General features: G+C 32.9%; 1 protein-coding gene across 1 annotated transcript in view; it reads right to left on the bottom strand.

Moving 5' to 3' along the window:
• Positions 1-20,024, bottom strand: part of LOC124369544 (receptor-type tyrosine-protein phosphatase eta-like) — a 75,111-nt gene that overhangs the window by 39,351 nt on the left and 15,736 nt on the right. Inside the window, exons 5-13 of the mRNA XM_046827569.1 lie at positions 14,918-15,196; positions 14,223-14,534; positions 13,139-13,414; positions 12,006-12,290; positions 10,399-10,677; positions 9,944-10,216; positions 8,186-8,319; positions 5,604-5,742; positions 3,701-3,979 (exon numbers count right to left, since the gene is read on the bottom strand). Coding sequence (XP_046683525.1) covers positions 3,701-3,979; positions 5,604-5,742; positions 8,186-8,319; positions 9,944-10,216; positions 10,399-10,677; positions 12,006-12,290; positions 13,139-13,414; positions 14,223-14,534; positions 14,918-15,196 — 2,256 coding nt within the window. The remainder of the gene's footprint in view (positions 1-3,700; positions 3,980-5,603; positions 5,743-8,185; positions 8,320-9,943; positions 10,217-10,398; positions 10,678-12,005; positions 12,291-13,138; positions 13,415-14,222; positions 14,535-14,917; positions 15,197-20,024) is intronic.

The raw sequence follows: 20,024 nt of genomic DNA, 5'->3' as shown, positions 1-20,024 counted from the left end.
AAATATCTAAAGTTTTGACAAAATAAGTTTCGTTATTATTCAAAAAAACTCACTTGAAAGCTCTAGATCTAATCCAATATGATCTGGTTTTTCATTCTAGAATCCTACAAGTAAAATCTACATTCTTGGAATTTCTGATAAACACTTCATCAATGCAGGACGCAAAGTTGCTAAATACTGTGGTTGGGGTATTCATAACATAAAAACTCATAACATGATAGTAAGTTTAAATTATCCTTATCAGTGCTATTATTATTAAGGGTATATACATTTAGATCTCCAATAATAATTGTAGGATTATAAGATATTTTCAAAATCTGATAGAAATTGCTCAAATTAAAATTTACAGTTTGCGATATATTTCACAATGAAAAGATCGAAAAGGGTATTGTAGTAATTGAAAGTGTGTGTGTGTGTGTGTGTGTGTGACGCGTGCGCGCGTGCGTTATGTTATTTTACTTTGTTTGATTTACATACAACTTTCAAACTTAAACACTATTTCAATAGTATTGGCTATAAATTATTAACTAACATTATTAATATACGTCTATATATTTTTCGGACTTTATTTTAGTACCATTGTATTTATTTATTAATATTATCTACAGAGTGCAAGGATGTATTTCCTTCTCTTCTTATAAAACATGGAATTTTGCATATCAGTGTATTGTGTTGAAATGAAAGGATTGTAGGAATGTGTGTATACGTGTGTCTGTAGCAGCGAATTTTATCCATATCCAAAACCATTTAAAGTTGCCCATGTTAATGATAAGTCATTGAGGGGACACGTGGACGATATAAGTGCTACATTTTGGCATCACACTTGTCAGTGTCATGGCTAAATCCGAGTATTCCCAGTGTTGAGATATCAATAAGTGGATACGTCCTGGAAAGAAATGACAAGCTCAATTAAGTGGGTGGAGGTGTCGCGGTATACACCAGACAACAGTTATTTAAGGATTAAATTACTAGATGCTTCGCCTCTGGGTACTCGGCTGGACCTGAATATCTGTTCTTAGAAATTGGGCTCTCTGGTTCGGATCTGCTACTTCTGGGTGTTTGTTAGCGCCCTCCTAATACTGAGCATCTGACCAACTATTTCCTGTGTTCTTTTCTATAAAACGCCTAAGCCTTCTGAAAGGTCTTTAAAATATACTATGTGTACTAAATGTACCTATAAGATGTACTTTAAGCACGATGGCACTCCGTAGAAACTCAGTCGACCGTTAATGAAATGCTTGGTACATTAAATTCACTGATCTGTCATTTTTCAACAAGCATGCTCTAATTGTTAAAAACCGATTGGATTGAAAACATGCGCCCAGTGCCTTGGCTCAAATCACTCAAGAAATTTTTAATTTGTTGGCTCCTCGAAACGCAGTCTACTGGAAAACCAGAACTGGCGATGCGGTGGCCCATGGATCAGTATCGTCCACTCCGAAACAGTGTTAATCAGAACATTCGTGATTCTAGCTTGAGATACATCAACACGTTATTTCCCAACAAGAAACATACTTCATCGGTCATGTGGCGTAATGTGAAAAAGTTGGACTTTGGCAAGCAGCCCTCTCCAATCTCAGTCCAAGTTCCCTTCAATGTTTTAAATAATGGTTTCTATTATTTTCTCCACCAAACAATAATGTTACACTGAAAAAATATATCTACCAACTGCAAGGTCTGCTCCCCACGCAGCATGCTTATCCTCTGTTATAACTTAATGCAGTGTTGTAGTTCGATTTCCTCCATGTACAACAGTATTAGTACCAACGTAACTGGTGCTGATGGTATATACATTCGACTGGTGAAACGTGTCTTGTTCGCCATACTGAATAATTTTTGTTCATCTCTTAACCACACAGGTTGAGTATACTAAATCTTTCGATACTGTTAATCACACTCTATTAGTAGAAACGTTGAGAGACATAGGATTTTCCACCGATGTCCTTACATTGATGGGATCTTATTCAGGTATAAGACATCAGTTATGGTTGATGACATCAGATCTGACTGGAAGCATGTTACTTGTGTGCCATAAAGATCCTTGCTTGGCCTTTTATTTTTTTACAATATATAAATGATATAAGCAAGGCATTGACAAATAAGGTTTCACTCTTATACTGATGACTTATATGCTCACGGGATGTTAGTAACATAACTAAACTATTTAAAACATTACCTCGGACATTCAACAGATTTTACTTTGCACTGAAGCTCAACTCGGGCAAAACAACCTATAATAATTGGGCATTTTAGACTTTTGAATACAGTTGACTTTAAAACCCCATGTGAAATATTGGTAAACGGGGACGCTGTAATATACTCTAGTAGTGTGAGAAGTTTGGGATTTGGGATTGCAAAAACGCGGGGTTGGACTGACTACGTTGTAGCTACCTGTAAAAAGGTATTTGAAGCAGTTCGTACGCTAAAGAGAATGCAACATTTTTTTGGACCCCATATAAAATATCTACTGATTAAATAACTCGTATTTCCTCACTTCCTTTACTGTTGTGTCGTCGTTGATTACAAGAATGCTGTTTTGAATAATACAAGTTGAATGGAGAAAATCGACAATTATTGTTTACTCTTTTGTTTAACTTGAAGCGAGATTAGCATATCTCACATTACTATGTAAAAATGTTACCGTTAAATTGCACGATATAAGAAATTTCGGAATCCTAATTTTCCTTTTTTCTATCTTAAAAACCGGGTTTCCATAATACTTTGAAAACTGTTTTGAGTCCATAGCTAATTTTTATGAAATTTAACTTTTCACTCATGGTAAGAGGTATGGTAGGAGGTAAGAGGTATTTGAAAATGAGGTATAGAGATAAATGGTAATGGTAAGGTAGTAAGATGATCTGCCCTAGGTACTTCTACCTCTAGTTGTTTATTTTGTTTATGGTTATTAAAATGTATCTTAGATATACTATACATACTATAGAAAATATGTATGATTGCAGCAACGTGATTTCATTAGTCCATTAAATGAAGCTTACATTTTTCGTACACTCAATGGTTTTCCTGTTATAGAAATAAAATACTATACTTTGCCACAGTATACCTACTTATTTTGTTTCTGTACCACAGTACTTGACCAGGAAATTTTGGCAGAAGTTGAAACTCTTTGTAATAAGGTTTAAATGGGTACAAATAGAAAATATTTTATATGGAAAATTTATGAGAAAAAAGAAAATTATACAAAAAAAAACTGTAAAAACGTAGAAAAACTAGAAAAAAAACTTGAGAGAATAATAAATTAAAATGGAGTAAACGTATAATTTAAAATATGTAATTTTCTTAGATATAGAATTTTAATTATTCTGTGTATGTTTTAATTTCGTGACAAAATACCACCCCTATTATTTGATAATACATTTTTGTATATATCGATATTCTATGCAATCACAATCATAAGTATAGACAAAATTATTTTCCAAATCGATGATTAATACTCTTGCTACGTTCAACATCTTTACAAATGTAGTCGTGTGATGAAATAAATAACGTTAACATAAATATTCATTTACATTTCGTTCATATGTTTCGTTGTGGTCTTTGATCTACTAACGAAAGTTCTATTTTAATTTATAAAATACAATCTGCATCACAAATATATTTATCATACATCTACTATCTAATTCAATACCGAAATAATATAAAACTATTAATTTGTAGAGGTTATTAGATGTGATGAACTCACCATCCATTGCTGTACTGAAAGTAACTTCTGAGAAATAGGATGATCCTGCATCGTTGACGACTACTCCTTTACATTTGTATTGTGTGAAGGGCTGTAACCCTGTGATGGTGACTGTTATTAGTGAGGCGTGGGTGTAGTTCACGTTTCCTGCCAAAGGCTCGCAATTCACAATAAATTTAGTGATTCGGCAGTCCGAATCTGACATATCGATTTTCCACTCCAACACTACCATCGTTTTTGTAAGATTTAATATAGTTGCCTCGCCTGGAGCTGGAAACACTGAAAAAGATAGAAATGTAACATTTTCCCAACCTCATTTCTACTGGATTAAAAACCTTCTATGCACCTTTAAATACAACATGGTGAAAATAAACGTGAAAGTGATTGGTATATTATACACGAATATGATCCGATGAAATTTGAGGCGGTGTTATCTTATCTCTGCTGACCACCAGTCTTTCCCGGTATGACTAGAATAGATCACATTCTCTCTGCTTAATTTACCCTTTGTCTGCAAAATAGATGAATGAAATCATACGTACGTATATTTGTTTACGATAACTGCTGATGATGATGCTTACATGTTGCAACTTATTTGAGACGATTCAGTAATTTTCCATACACGCAACACTTGCAAAAATGTTATACCATCGAAATATTTTCATGCAGACGGCACTAGTATATATTTACAAGTTAGATGCTATGAGAGCGTTCGGTAGTGCTTATGTCATTTCTTAACGTCGTATGGTACTCTAACCACACTATACCTAATAAGAATGCTTTCTACACACAGTTGTTCAGACGGCTAAGAGATTCACATAAAAAATTAGTCATACAAAATGTATACTAATGGTTTCCTGAAATGTCTCACCCTCTACCTAAGTTATCTTTAGAAATGACTAGAGCAAGAACCTTTTTTTCCTTGACTGATGTAACTTTCTGTATATGAGTTGTTTTATCATGTGCCTTGTATGTAGGGACTTGTATTATAATTAAATGTTAAATTTTGATCATATACTGAGTGACTACAGCGCCATTGTGCTACTTAAAATACTTTCATATTATTACTACATGAAAACTTAATTCTGTCAAGAAAACCATTAAACTTAGGTCTATCTGAAATTGAATACATCTGTCTGCTTAAATCCGTCCGTATTTAATAAAAATATAGTTCAAAACATTATCTTGAAATAATTAATACTTAAACAACTTCATTTTGAAGTATAATTCAAAGAACAATTTAAACTATTACACGTTTAAATACCAATTTTACAACATTACGTTTCTGCAATTTTTCAGAGTAAACTTGTTTTCCTGTACTTATCTTTAGGATTTCCCCTACAGTTATCTGCAGGAAAGAGATCCCACAGATCTCAAAGCTACAAAGATGCACCTTCACCTCAACGACAGTTTCCCATATATTCTGCTTGTTCTCCAGTTAGTTTTCTACTAGTATATCTTCTACGTCCACCCTATTTAAAAGTGAGTTTTGAATCAATGCATGCCCAAAACCTGCCCTCAACCTTGCGATCTATGGAAGAACATAGATTGCGATCGTGCAGCTTTGAGATTTGTGGACCGATTCCTTTCCTGCCGACAAGAACCCTGCAGGACACTGCTGACGATTAATTCTAAGCTTTATTCGAGTATGTTATGCAAAACTTCAAAGTTTTATCAAGTTGTAAATTAAATGTCCATAATTGGAATTATTTAAGCTTAAGTACGCAGATGTAATTAATTCCAGACATGACCCAGTTTGATTCTTATCTTCACACCATAATATTTTATCTTGGCAATTAATGTCATAAACAAAATCAGATACTTTGTGACAAAGTAAAATAATTGTATGAACGTTGTAAAGACTGTCCTGAAAGACAATAACAGTATATATATTTATACATACCTTGGGGGCTGACTGTTGAACTCTCAAATGACTCCTTACCAAGTTTACCACCAATCCCCACTACTTGAGTTGTTATAGTGTAAGTCCTGCATGGTACCAAATTACTTATTTCTACAGTCGAAGAAGACGAAACATTCACCTGTAAAGCACACAATAATTTCATAAGGTGACAATTCGTGTTTATTACATTATCTTGTCAGTTATTTGTTTCTATATACTTTACTGATTATTTGTACAGTTAATGAACATTTCTATGCAGATTAATATTTAAGCAGATTTGTATTCATATTTGTTTTGGCCATTTTGAGGTTTAGATTCTTAAACAAGATATAATCTCATAATAAAGGGAAGCTTTAGTCTGATTGATAAAAATCGTTCTTGTGGCTGTAATACGTTTCAATTCTGATATAGCACTAGCGTTTTTAAGGAACATTTGTAGATGTTGATTGGGTAGATTTGTATATTAATGTTGATATAAATTTTGTCTTTCTTTATTTTGGTTCATAATTTATCTTCAAGATTCAAAAAATTTTGTCAATAAGTGCAAATCCTATAAGGGAAATAAGGAACTACTTAAAACTAGATCAGTCATGTATAGTTGGTTTACCCTTCAATAAAACTATCGGATAAGGATTAGTTTTAAAAATATAAAAAATGGTATGATACCAACTAACATAGTTAAAGCGATAAAAGATTCCAATTATAATTGCATTGATAATGCCAATAAAAATATTAAGCAGCCTTAGACACTAATCAGCCTAATAATAAGGAAGGGGCTACAAGAAAACGGGTTACTTCTAATTAAGTAATGTGAACATCAATAGAAAACTTCTTTCTTACACTATTTCAAAATATTAATAAGATTGCAATGATACTAAATTTGGATATATGTTTTTCCTATTTGCTTATTAAATTTGATAAGTCTATATCTGAATCTATCATTTTTGGAAAACATTGAAACACAGATGGCAGGATCAGTAGGATAAAACCTCAGAGATTCAATAAATGAAGAAGTTCTGGTCTCTTGAGTCTTTAGATTAAAAGATTAATTAACACTGTTATATTTCCTATGGCATTTTAATTTGTATTACTTACGCAAAGTATATTTTTGCGGAATGTTTTGTACTAACTAAAGTTATCCCAGTTTTTAGAAAACCAGAAATGATGTTAGAACTATGGTGATTATGCCACTTTTAGGTATAATCGTAGAGTTTTTTTTACCTGTTCAACTATATTGACTAATTTATAAATTTATTGCACTCTAACTAATTTGGTTTCCGACCTAAACACAATAGTATCTTATTTATAGAAGCAATTATAATATTTTATAATTATAACTTAAAAAGGTTGTAAATAAGCTTATAACAGCATACAAAAGAACTTAAAAGCCTTTGCTTGTATATCTTTAACGAAATAAAAGAATTTAAGTTATTTGCATGTTATCATGAATAATTTATTAAATTGCAATAAAATATATTTTCACAAAATACTTGTAAGTAACAATAATTAAGATGTTGCTGCAGAGGTACTTCAAAGTTTTGTGCTCGAACATTTTTTCTACTCAATTTTTGTTAATTATTTTGATTGTAGCGTTCCTGTAAAATATTAGTGCTTCATTTAAAAGATAACGATAATAAATCTTGTATATTTCCAGCTTGGTAGGGCTTTTGAAATGCAAAAAACTGGGTTGAGTGTAACATTTATGAATAGTAAGTCTGAGCTAATTCATTTTCTCTTACAGCTATTCCTGAAATAAATAACTAAAATAAACCAATTTAACTACTAGGCATTACTCGTGGTAGCAATTTAAGATGGAAAAAGCACTGTTTAAACGAAAAAACACTGTTTAAACCCTTGTAAGAGACTCTTTAAAATTGTGTTTAGTTCAAAAATAACTATAAACAATTTGATTTGGATCAATCTCGATACTTTTTTATCAGCTCAACATGGAATTTTACCCTATGTAATAGAGTTCATTTATGGGGATGTTCAATCAAAGAATTTAATGTTTTTATCTGAGAAAATTAAATCAATTCGAGTCTTGAAAAATACAACTGACAAGACATCAAGTTTTTTAAAAGTCCAGTTTAAAGACTGTGGGTTCTTATACATTTGTAATAATCTCCTTTATGTTAGAAAATCAGTGCTTGTAATAAAAGCTGCAATGTTATCGTATACGGTATAGGAACAATTCAGTTTACATTGTCTTTTATAACATTAGTTTAAAATTGGAACTGCATTTAAGATATAACATATTTCTTTATAATAAAAAAATTATAAAATCGCTTTAACCAAATTGCTGAAAAACCAAATATTCGATATAGTCCATAAATATCTTAACTATGCTATAATCAAATGTGTTAGGAAAATTCATTTATATACTCTCAAGCAAAGATTTTAGTACCAGTCATGGGTGAAACTGTTTTGTTTAGAGAGAATAGATAAAAATTCTATAGGATAGCGAGTATTAAATTTGGCATTCTTTTTGAAGTGTGAATGAAGGAAGTTACGTTTTCATACAAAAACCCCCCTCGTAATGAACCTTATACAATTACTCATAGAGAAAATGTAGTAAGAATTACCTCATGGAAACTGAATTTGGATCTTGTGGATATTCTGATATAATGCAAACATCTTCTAGATTCTACATTCTTTAATTGCCAGGAAATGTTAAATCCACGAGGTATGGCACTGATGTTCAGTGTCAGCTTCGGTTCTAAAACACATGTCATAAATCATTCTATTACGCTTCTATTGTTGACGTGTCACATACACACTTCAATACATAGTAATTTAATTTATATTAAACAAATAGTTTCTATGACAATTAAAACTGAATTATTAAAATACATTTACCAATTCCCAGCCTAAATACTGTAAGCATGAATAGTAATATACACAAAATAAACAATATTCTTGATTTTAGAGTAATGACTAAACAGAGCTATGTGGAGAGCCGATCACATCATGATGAGTCCATATGAGGCTGCAACTACCTGATGAGTAGCTAGTCATTTATCATTCATGTTTCATCCTCAGCCTAAACATTATGAGTTTCATAAACGACACATAATACTCTTGAATATAGAGGAATCACCAGACCGAGTTGTGTGGAGAGCCAATCACACCATGATGAGTCCATATGAGGCTGCAACTACCCTGTGAGTAGCTAGTCGTTTATCATTAATGTTTCATCCTCAGCATAAACATTATGAGTTTCATAAATATACACACTACACATAATACTCTTGAATACAGAGGAATCACCAGACCGAGTTGTGTGGAGAGCCAATCACATCATATATGAGGCTGCAACTACCCTGTGAGTAGCTAGTCATTTATCATTCATGTTTCATCCTCAGCCTAAACATTATGAGTTTCATAAACGACATAAACATAAACATATATACTCTTGAATATAGAGGAATCACCAGACCGAGTTGTGTGGAGAGCCAATCACATCATGATGAGTACGTATGAGGCTGCAACTACACTGTGAGTAGCTAGTCATGTTTATTGAGTAGCTGTTTAATGTTAGTTACATTTTTATTATGTTTTGTAATATTATCATAATTTGTTTAAATTCTTAAATATTCAGAAAATAATTTCAAGGTATTGTCTGTATAAAGTTTTCTTCGGGTTTAAACACCCCCCCCCCGCCGTTCTCTAGATTAGCGCTTAGCAACACTTATGTTCTTATTTGCGATAACTCTAATAGAAAATTACTAAAGACTTGAAACTTGATAAATGGATTCCTCTTCGTCTAAGGAATATGATTTTAGGGTACAACTTCAAACTTCAATACTTTAGGGTAGTTCTCTGTCCCTCTCTCCGTTTATCCGTATAACCGCCTGTGACAATAATATAAATGTCCTAGAGACTTGAAACTTAGTACTCGTAAATAGATTCCAAGGAGGAACTGTGTTGATTTGGGTCAAAAGGAATAGTTCTTTCGTTGAATTTAGTCAGGTCGTTCTATAATTCGTTGTATTGAATTATTTTCATCAAATGTGTATTTTACACGCGGATTAGTTGTGGTACTATTTAGTTTTTAACGTTTAACCACTGATTTACATAAAGAATGTATAATTATTATCAGATTATTATGCATTGGCTTATATTTGCACTTGTGTTAGAGCTACTATCTAGCAAACATGTCACTTATATAGGTAACAAATGTAACTGTTAAATTGAAATACTAATTATTTTATTTCGTGGATCAAAAATTCATAAAACTTCTTAAAGCATCTTAGATCTTAAATTAAATTCGAAGCAAGATGGCAACAGAATAAAACGTGATGTCTAAACTGAAAACGACAACTTATATATAGAAAAAATACCTTCATATTTAGTTGTTACGTTACGAGTGATAGTCTGAAGCCTGAAGCGATCGTTCCATGGTTGGGCCACAGCCATGTACTCGGTGCAGGGTAGCAGATGACCTGTAGAGACACTGCGGTTGAACTTAGTGGATGGCGAGATTATGACATCAGAACCAGAGGTGTACCAACTGACCTCATATTCTTTGACACAAATGAACGATATACTTGTCAATAGCACTTCTACTTCCCTGCTGGCTATTTTGATCACTTTAAACGACAAAAACTTCTCATCTGGAACAAGAATATATATCAGAACATATGGTTATCATCATAATGGTTATATGATAAATAGAAACATGTATTATGAGTAATTAAGTTTAAAAACAAAATATGATTTTTAAATGGTATTTAATGGCATGTCAGTCGTATGATTCTATAAATAAATAACAAAAGCTATTATGGTGGACACTAACCTTCCAATCTTTGCCGAACGTCTATTACGGCTGGAACACCTCTTATTTGTTTTTCACTCATTATGTGAACTGAAACAGAATCCAATTTGCAGGGACTTTCATCTGACCAGGTGATATTTTTGTCATGAGTCTGGTTCTTTATAGTCCTATTGTCGGTGGTGCGAAACGTCACCATGTAGTTTGACACACACACACTGGACTCTTCTGGCAGGAACCACTTTAGGTACAATGAGTGATGGGATACTCGGCCCATCTCGAGGTTGCTGACAGTCATATCATCTGTAAACAAAAATGTAAATGTACATGTGGTACAATCCAAACAATATGTTACTATCACCATAGTATCATGAGTGAGTCCGTAGGGTTAACTTTAGAGAAGAAAAACTAGAATGAGAGAAGTGTCAACTTGATTATTATAAATATTTAACTAAATTGAAATAAATGTCTTTCAACACTTCTCTAGTACAATTTTGGCTACCATTTTACAAACAAGGCAGGAGTGCGCACACTAAGTTTCACGTAACAGTTTAGGTGAAATTGAATGCAAACATTCAAGTGTATAGTTAATTTTGTTACAATATTTGTGTTGCTATATCATATATTTAAATTTCATTTGATTGCACTCAGCATGTTTACAAATGCCTATAGTTTTCTCTTTATTTTTAAGGCATGAAAAGAAAATTGTCAAAAAAACTGCTAATGATATGAAAAGTAATAGAAAACTAGAAGTACGCTTCGCCACGTGTCGCGTGGTAGCCTTCGCTAAAGTTGTACGCTCGTATGTCTATGAGCTATTTCAAGTCATAGGCTACACGTATCGCTATACTCATATTGTTTGAACATTTATGTATTCTGCGAATTTATCATTACCATCATAATTACCCATAAGACCATTGTAAAAATGTTCGCTAACGCTCAGCCAATTCCCATGGAGTGACATGCCTAATCTTCACCATATCTATTAATATACTTTTTTGGACTTTTTGGACAGAAAAAAATATTTTATTCCTCTTTTCAAAGGGGGTAGAAGGGGTTAACTTTAAATTTTCAAATTGCAACCTCTATCTTGTGAAATTTTATATTAAAAGTTTATTCAGTAGAAACACAATAACACTACGAAAACACCAATACTCCGTTTCTATTAAAAGTTATGGACAAATACTCCCTTACATTATATCACGCATGCATTGTGTTGATATGCATAAGAAACTGGCATTGTCGCTACAGATTATTATTTTTTTTGCGCTATATCCAGGCGTATCAGGAGTTAATTAAAACCCTGTATATAAATGAGCTTTCTACAGTTCAGTTTGCTTTCGATATATTGCGAGGACAGACAGACAGAGAAAAAGTCCAACACTACTTTGCTAACGCTCAACCAATTACGCAATACTAATGTATATATAAAATATTAATATTATTTATCAAATAGTATATAAAGAAACAAATATACGAAGAAACATAAATAATCATCAGTTTGGATGAGGTTGATACTAAATCAATCTAATTGCATTGATACAATCTATTAGGATTCATAACTCTTGGACATTTTTGGAATATATGTTTTAAAATTTGCCTTCAAACTAAATATAAATGTTGGGGCTCACCTGAAGCTTGTGTGACCACGTTAACAGAATTGTAATCAATCGTAGAAGAGCCATTCTCATCCACAAGCTTAAGATCAAAAGAGTAGCTTTGGCAAGGCTTTAAATCTAACACGCTGTACATCCTACGAATATAATCAAATTTCTTCTCGTCAATAATGGAACCATTTGCGCTCAAAGTTGAAAAAACGAATGTTTTACCACATTCAGATGGCATGTTCAACACTTGCCACTGAAGCTCCACTGATGTCTTTTTCACTTGATAGAACAGTTGTGACTTCAGAGGTTCTGAAATAACGAGATTGGAATATTAGTGAAAATTCAAAATACTACACAATAAACCTTTAAATACTAACAGTATTTTTTCAATACTTACGGACTTTTGAATATATTTGGTATTATATGTTTGAAAATAGATATTTTATTTGTATTATCCCAATTTTATAGGTACAATAGGATTTTATTACAGTAATAAACTGTTAAAGTGACTCCGACAAAGTTCTGAGTTTGAATGTCGATGAAACAAACAGCTATACACCGCTCTAAAACGTTGACTTTTTTCCGCTTTAAAACTATCAGGTCCAATCCAGTAGAACAAAACAACTTCAGGAACTAAAGTGGAATAACTAGTGCTAAAAAGTACTAAAGTTTGTAGAACTTAACGTATTGCTCGATCTAAAGTTGCGAACTGTAAAACCAGCCTTGTTGATAATGTACCAATCTTAATTATAAAATTTGCAATGTATAAGATGAACGTGTTTTTGTTCAAATTAATTTCCTATGCCGAATGTGCTGAATTTGGCTCTTTTCTTTATTTAATTTAGTTTAATAGAGTTATAAAATAATACTAATATGGTAGTAACTCAATAATATGTCAACGGCATGACACAATATTTTTAAACTATTTGATACACATGAACTATTATAAAATTGTATTAATTTTGTAAGTTAATTCCATTGAAGAATACCATAGATCCATGATCGATTACGTTATATAATAAACTGGCCAAATTTGGAGTCTACATTTTAATAAAAAAGCCGACCTATTTCCTGGAATTGGATTTAAATAAAATTTGAACAACGCTTATACTATATTATTTTAGCACAATCGAATTGATAATCATAGTCCGAATTACCTGAAGACCTGGTCAGCTGTGTGACCGTGGCATTCTTGCTGGACAACCTGCTCTCGGAGAGCTTGACTACTACTGAGGCCTTGTACAGTGTGCAGACACTCAGGTTGGAGACAGAGTACGACATACCGTGTACCGTCACCTCATCCAGGCAACCCAAGCGACTACACACTTGCACAACATACTCGCTCACACACTTGCGATATGTGTTTGGTAACGTCCAGGCCAGCTGCAGGCTGTTCCATTCAGCCTTCATTCGTAACTCCACCACAACATTGTCTACACAGTTTTCAATGCTAAATATATGCATACAGGTTGAAATTTATGCATGAGCCAAAAGAGTACTTTGTAAAAGAAACACACATCAATAAATAAATAAATAAATAAATTATATATATATATATATATATATATATATATATATACAATATGTATGTATATATATATTATATATATATATATATATATATATATATATATATATATTATATATATATATATATATACATTATGTGTATATTAATGAAGTTGAAAAACCGACAAGTACAAAACCTGTCGAGCACTGTTACTTTCAATGTAGTTGTAAATTCTGTAAATTAATAATTCATATTTACAATGGCTAAACTAAAACGATTCTATATATAATATTATATTATTCTATTTATATATACAGTATATATTACGTTTCATCAGTTTCCGACCTTTATATACTTGTTAAATATAACATATTTAACAATCTGATCTTGATTGGAAAACGGGCAACTATCGCAAACCACAACAAGATCACAAGATTTTCAAACAATTAGGGTTCATTCTTCATGAAACAACACTAAGCTTTAAAATAATTGCAAACAGGTTCGTGTACATCGTAACCCCTTCACTCTCTAATCCTCTACTATTAAATATTAAAACTGATATATATATATACAGCATGTACTTGACTCTGTCATACAAAAAAAGTTGTCTTACGACATTAAACGAATTTGAATATTATATCTGTAATATTGATGCATTTTACTACTGTCTAGTTTATTCATGCTTAAGCCTTAAAAAAGAATCAAAAATAGTTATACAGTATAGTATTTACCTTGAGTTGTAGTATTTGTCACAATAACTGAGTCTCCGAGCTGCTGTAGTGTAGAGGCTGTGCTGGTAGTACCATAGTAGTTGGGCCTGATATGGACATAGTAAACCTCACATTTTTTGAGGTTAATAAGCTCAAAAATGGTTTGGTTAGTCTGCTCATAAGAAACTGTATTACCTATTGAATCTTTAGTGTCAATTATATAAGTCTCCACACAATTCATTCCCATCTTTGGGCCTACCCAAGAGACAGTCAGGGATATGTCACTTTTGTTGTGCACTTGTATGTGTTGTACTGGTTCATTCAAAAGATTTTCTGAAACAAGATTAGAGATTTCATATTTTTCTTGAAATGGATACATTTCTTTGGAATTAAAAGATACGTTATAAGGCCAAATACGTTAATATTTATGCTATTTACTTTAATTTATTATAACACATTGCATATTATAAATACCATGTGTTAACATTACTGCCAATTCAATCACTAGATTAAAAAATAACCACAACCAATACTCATAACTTTTGTATTTTGTGAGGCCTTTCAATAGCAAAGCTATTATCGAAAGGCCTCACAAAATTCAAAATTTATGAATATCGATTGAGTGAATTTTCAATGTAGTGATAGAATTAAGAACATCCGATACAAGCTTCATCGTCACCATTACTGCCGATATTAAAATATAAACAATAGAATACCTCGAGGGAGTGTATGCGCTGTTATACCAACTGACTGTTGCGATGGCAATCCTCCCCCAAACATGGCCGTCACGTGAATGTCATAAACTGTACAAGGATTTAACTGTTTGATCTTGAAGTTCATGGACCTAGAGCTGTGGATGCGATGGGCTGTCCTTGATTTTACCTCCACTTTAAACTCGAAAAGGCAGGCGAGCGAAGGATCAGAATATTTCCAAGAAATTGTTATTTGGTCTTCAGAAAAGTTATCAATGGTCAGATTTTCCACAGTGGCATTACCTGAAATCATACACATTTATTAATTTATTATTGTTTTCTAAAATGGGCTATATGTAGTCAATATTAACAAGCTAGTATTACAACAAATGAATAAACAGTTCTTGTTGTTTATGATGTTGATAATAATTAAAGTAACTCTTCACTATTATACTAGAAAAAGTGAAATGTTAATTTATTTGTTGTCGTTTGACAATTACAAGTTTTATGACAATGTCAATATGTTAAATTTGTTATAACAAAATAAAAAAAAAAAAAAAAAAAAAAAAAAAAAAAAAAAAAAAAAAAAAAAACAACAACAAAGGCATTAGATTTATTAAATAATAGGAGAAAGTAGCCTAAATAGAGGAATCTATCGTAAATGTAATACACCCACGATAAAAACTCTCCTACTGAGGATAAGCACCTCCCCACTAAGAGCTGATCAATTTGAGCTTTAATTCTGATTTGTTTTGGATGGACTTTAGGCAATCAGGAAGTCTCCAGAACACCCTGGCGCCGTCATTAAGAGGCAAACCTGCAGCCAAAGCCGACTGGTGCTGTGTCTGTCGGAGGTTCACTCGTGATCGGGTGTTGTACCCGTGTTCCTTCCGCGGATCTACCAATGAATGATAAACTATTGAATTTTGCAAACATAACAATTTAAAAAATGTTTAGTCAAGGTAGTGTTGACAACAAATTTAATTCTTGAATGCACTTTTACAAGAGCCTCGTTTACCTAGGCCCGCAAGAACACGAATGGCTCATTTTTGTAATACAAACACTCTATTAATCTTTGTTAGGTTAGCCGCGCCCCAGATCAATAAACCAAGACCTTACGCGTGACGCAACATTAGAGCAGTAAACAGGTTTAATCAGGAACTCACTGCGGTATTGGGCAAGTTGGCACATTAGGAATACAGATGAAGAGACAGACCGGTAGACCTGGTTTATGTGAGTACGCCGCCAACTGAAGTCATCATGTATATGTACTCCCAGACATTTAACACATTCATTCTGTTGTCATACAAAGTATTCATACAACTGTGTTGTCAATTTCAATAGTAGGTGAATTAAATTCAACCCACCAAGAAAATTCCATACAAACGGGGGTTTAGGTTCATATGTAAATTTAAACGATTAAAAACTGATATATGTGTTAAAACAAACATGAATTTTAATTTCCAATTCTTTAGCAGTGACGTTGGAAAAGCTGACAGCAAGATCGTCATCGTACATAACCAGATGGTATTGTAGGAAATTATCTACCATCGGTAAATTATTTACATAAAAATTGTAGAGTGTTGGTCCCAGAATCGATCCTTGGGGGACACAGATATTTACTGAGGCTCACAATGAACGGGTGCCTTAGACCTGGGCAGAGATAGATAGGAGCTCAACCACTGTAACGATATGCGACCCAGCCTTTCTCTGACCATCTCTTAGACAATCCAAAAGATGTGAATAACTCACGCAATCGAATGCTTTTTCGTCAGATCTATCACGACTCCCCCGTCTTTTTTTGTCTATTTCAGTAATAATTTAGGGAAATAAAGCAATTTTATGCATTTAAAAACCCTCACTAATGCATTTACGCTTCGTAAATCCAAATTGTTACTTTGAGAAAATATCGTTTGAATTTAGAAAAGAAGTTAAACGGTCAAAAAAATCAATTTGAAAATTTGACTAAAAGTATATATTTTATATATGGGACGATATGAGTCTAGGAGCCAACTATCGCCTACCTTGTGCACTGAATGCGCAGTGACTGTATTCTTTAGTGCACTAGGGAACTGACCTAATCTAAAATAATGTGATATAATGGTGGCTAGTGGCCGACTGATGGCATACATACTTCATTTTACAACACTGATTGAAGCAAAATCAATCCCTGAGGATGTTTTACTTTTTAACATACGTACGGCACCAATTACTTCTTTCGAGGTTACAGGATACAATGAGACAGGACTATCAGGTACAGAGTTCTTTTTCTGGGTCTGCAAAGGGGGTTCCAGCAGGTTTCAATTTAGTAGCTGTGCAAGTGATTATTTGTGAAGTGATTATGCAATGCTTCACATATTTCCTGGTTTGCTTTTAAAACCCATAATTTAAACTCAGTTTAAAAATTTATGACATATTTTTTTTAGATTGATTAATTTATTTTTCACCCATCTGAAGTCTTATTACAAGATGAAGAGAGGGTGTTATGTAGGTATTGGGACTTAGCAGCTTTTATTACCATCGAATACATTTTTTTGTAGTGATTCTTTTTTTAGTAGGGTTTAGTTTTAAAGTTATATGTAGGTTTTTTAGAGAATGTCTCTTGAATTTATTATACCCCGAGTGAGTTACTTATTATTGATTTTATTGCGTGTTATTTTTGTTCTTTTCTTCGGACTCAACAACAAAACTGTGGCTAAATGTTTGTAAAAATGCAGCAAACATTTTATTAACAGAGAATACATTATCAACATCTCACCACGACTCTCTATATGAGGTTATTTAAAAGAGGTTATTTTAACGGGAAAAATTCCAACAGTGCCAACACCTGTCACTGAATTAAGTTGAGCAGAATGATCAGACAATACAGTCTGTTGCGAAAATGTCTACCCAAGTGGGAGAGTCAAGGCCTAAAAAAGTTAATATAGGTATCTTTAATTTGATCAGAACCACTAAGTTATCAAGTAAGACAATATTAAAGTCACCAAGGATCATTAGATTATGTCTTTTATTTAGTTTCTGTAACAATTCAGTAGTTCTTTCAATAAAAATATTTTATTTTCCGTTAGTCAAACTATATAGTTCTATTAAAGAGATTATAAAGCTTGGGTTAAGCGTACATTTTCTCCACAAATTTTAAAATTCGTTTCATCTTCCAGGTGAGATAGATATATTATTTCCGAGCTTATACCATATTTACTGAACATAACAACTGCACAGGCCAACATTAATAGGATGTGATAATGTCATAAAAATATTTATTCAATGGTAATTTTTGTCAATTTTAGAAAACCATAATGGTTTTGTTAATGCAGCCCGTCCTACAACCAGACGCTCTACCAAGGAGAGTACTTTGGGAGCATAACCCAAATTCTAAAAACGTTTTTAAAGTATGATATCATTTGTCAGTGTAGGTTTACATGTATATATTGAACTTTGAACTTGAAATATAACACTATATGACCATCAAGAACATATATGCTTACCTTGGCCATTATTGTTCATACAGAAAACTGCATAGTAAATGTGACGGTCACATGGTAAACCAGGATAATATATGAGGAAATAAATCATTCACTGAATCTAATATTGGTAAACTCCATTCCCAGACTGTTGCAGTACACTTTAGAATAGGCTTTTCTGCAGAAAATAGAGTAGGGGCTCCAAAAAGCTGCTTTTGATGCTTAGGCAAGATGTTTACTTATCACAGTCTACACCTTATAATCACACTCACGTGTCATATATAACTATATATTTCTATATAAAATAAAATATGAATATAATAAAACTATCATTCAATTAAGATAAATATAAAATACATTAGAGTCTAACAAGTTTCATCTTCTGTTTAATAGTTTAGTTAGATACGCATTCATTAGATGAAATATTTTATTTTATCTCTGGAATATTTTTAGAAGGCAAATTCACGGTACCAAATAAACATCTCGATTACATGTCCAATCCCAAGGGCATTATTGAAATCAACATAAGACCATTTACAAAATTGGTTTTGTGAATGTAAACTTCTTCCATATACTTTAAGAGGTTGTATCTGGGATAGCATCTAACCTAAAAGCACAGATTACACAAATACACATACATACGATTCGGGAAATACTTGCACACCTGAGTCCTCACCCGCAACTTAAGATCCTAAAAGTAGATTAGGTAATCAGTTTGAAGAGACTGTGATTGGTAGAGGTTTGAGTTTAAAAACAGATAAATGATTATGTTTAAAGTGCATTGTAAAAGGTATCAACAAGTAACATATTAAAATTCTTAAAATATTTCTATCCACCAAAATTATCCATCTTCTTTCAAGAGATGTTAAATCCAAACATATGTATGTTAATGAAATTATTATTCATGGAACGCTCTAATACTTGGTGTCACTCATAACTCAGCACAAACTTCAAAACACAATGTTGATGTTTAAAATACTTTCAAAGCGTAGTATTTCACCGGTAGCACTCACTGACTAACAAAAGGTGCGTTGTGTAACACCAATGCTACATGAGCCCTAACCTAATTGCGTAGTTCTTCGCTGGTAGTGCACACTGACTATTTAAAAGTGCGTTGAGTAACACCGATGCTACATGAGCCCTATTCTAAGTGCGTAGTGTTTCACCGGTAGTTGTTACTTACGATTTAAAAGTGCATTTTATAACACTGATGCCCTATCAGCGATATCCTAAAGAGCGTAGTGCTTCACCGGTAGTGCACACTGACTATTTAAAGTGTTTTGTGTAACACCGATGCTACATGAGCTCTATCCTAAAGAGCGTAGTGCTTCACCGGTAGTGCACACTGACTATTTAAAGTGTTTTGTGTAACACCGATGCTACATGAGCCCTATTCTAAGTGCGTAGTGTTTCACCGGTAGTTGTCACTTACGATTTAAAAGTGCATTTTGTAACACTGATGCCCTATCAGCGATATCCTAAAGAGCGTAGTGCTTCACCGGTAGTGCACACTGACTATTTTAAGTGTTTTGTGTAACACCGATGCTACATGAGCCCTTTTCTAAAGTGCGTAGTGCTCCACCGGTAGTACACACTAACTATTTAAAAGTGCGTTGTGTAACACCGATGCTACATAAGCCCTAACCTAATTGCGTAGTTCTTCGCTGGTA

This window comes from Homalodisca vitripennis, chromosome X (assembly GCF_021130785.1).
Source record: "Homalodisca vitripennis isolate AUS2020 chromosome X, UT_GWSS_2.1, whole genome shotgun sequence".
NCBI lineage: Eukaryota > Metazoa > Arthropoda > Insecta > Hemiptera > Cicadellidae > Homalodisca > Homalodisca vitripennis.
The sequence above is the reverse complement of the archived record's forward strand: the minus strand, read 5'-3'. Positions and strand labels throughout refer to the sequence as shown.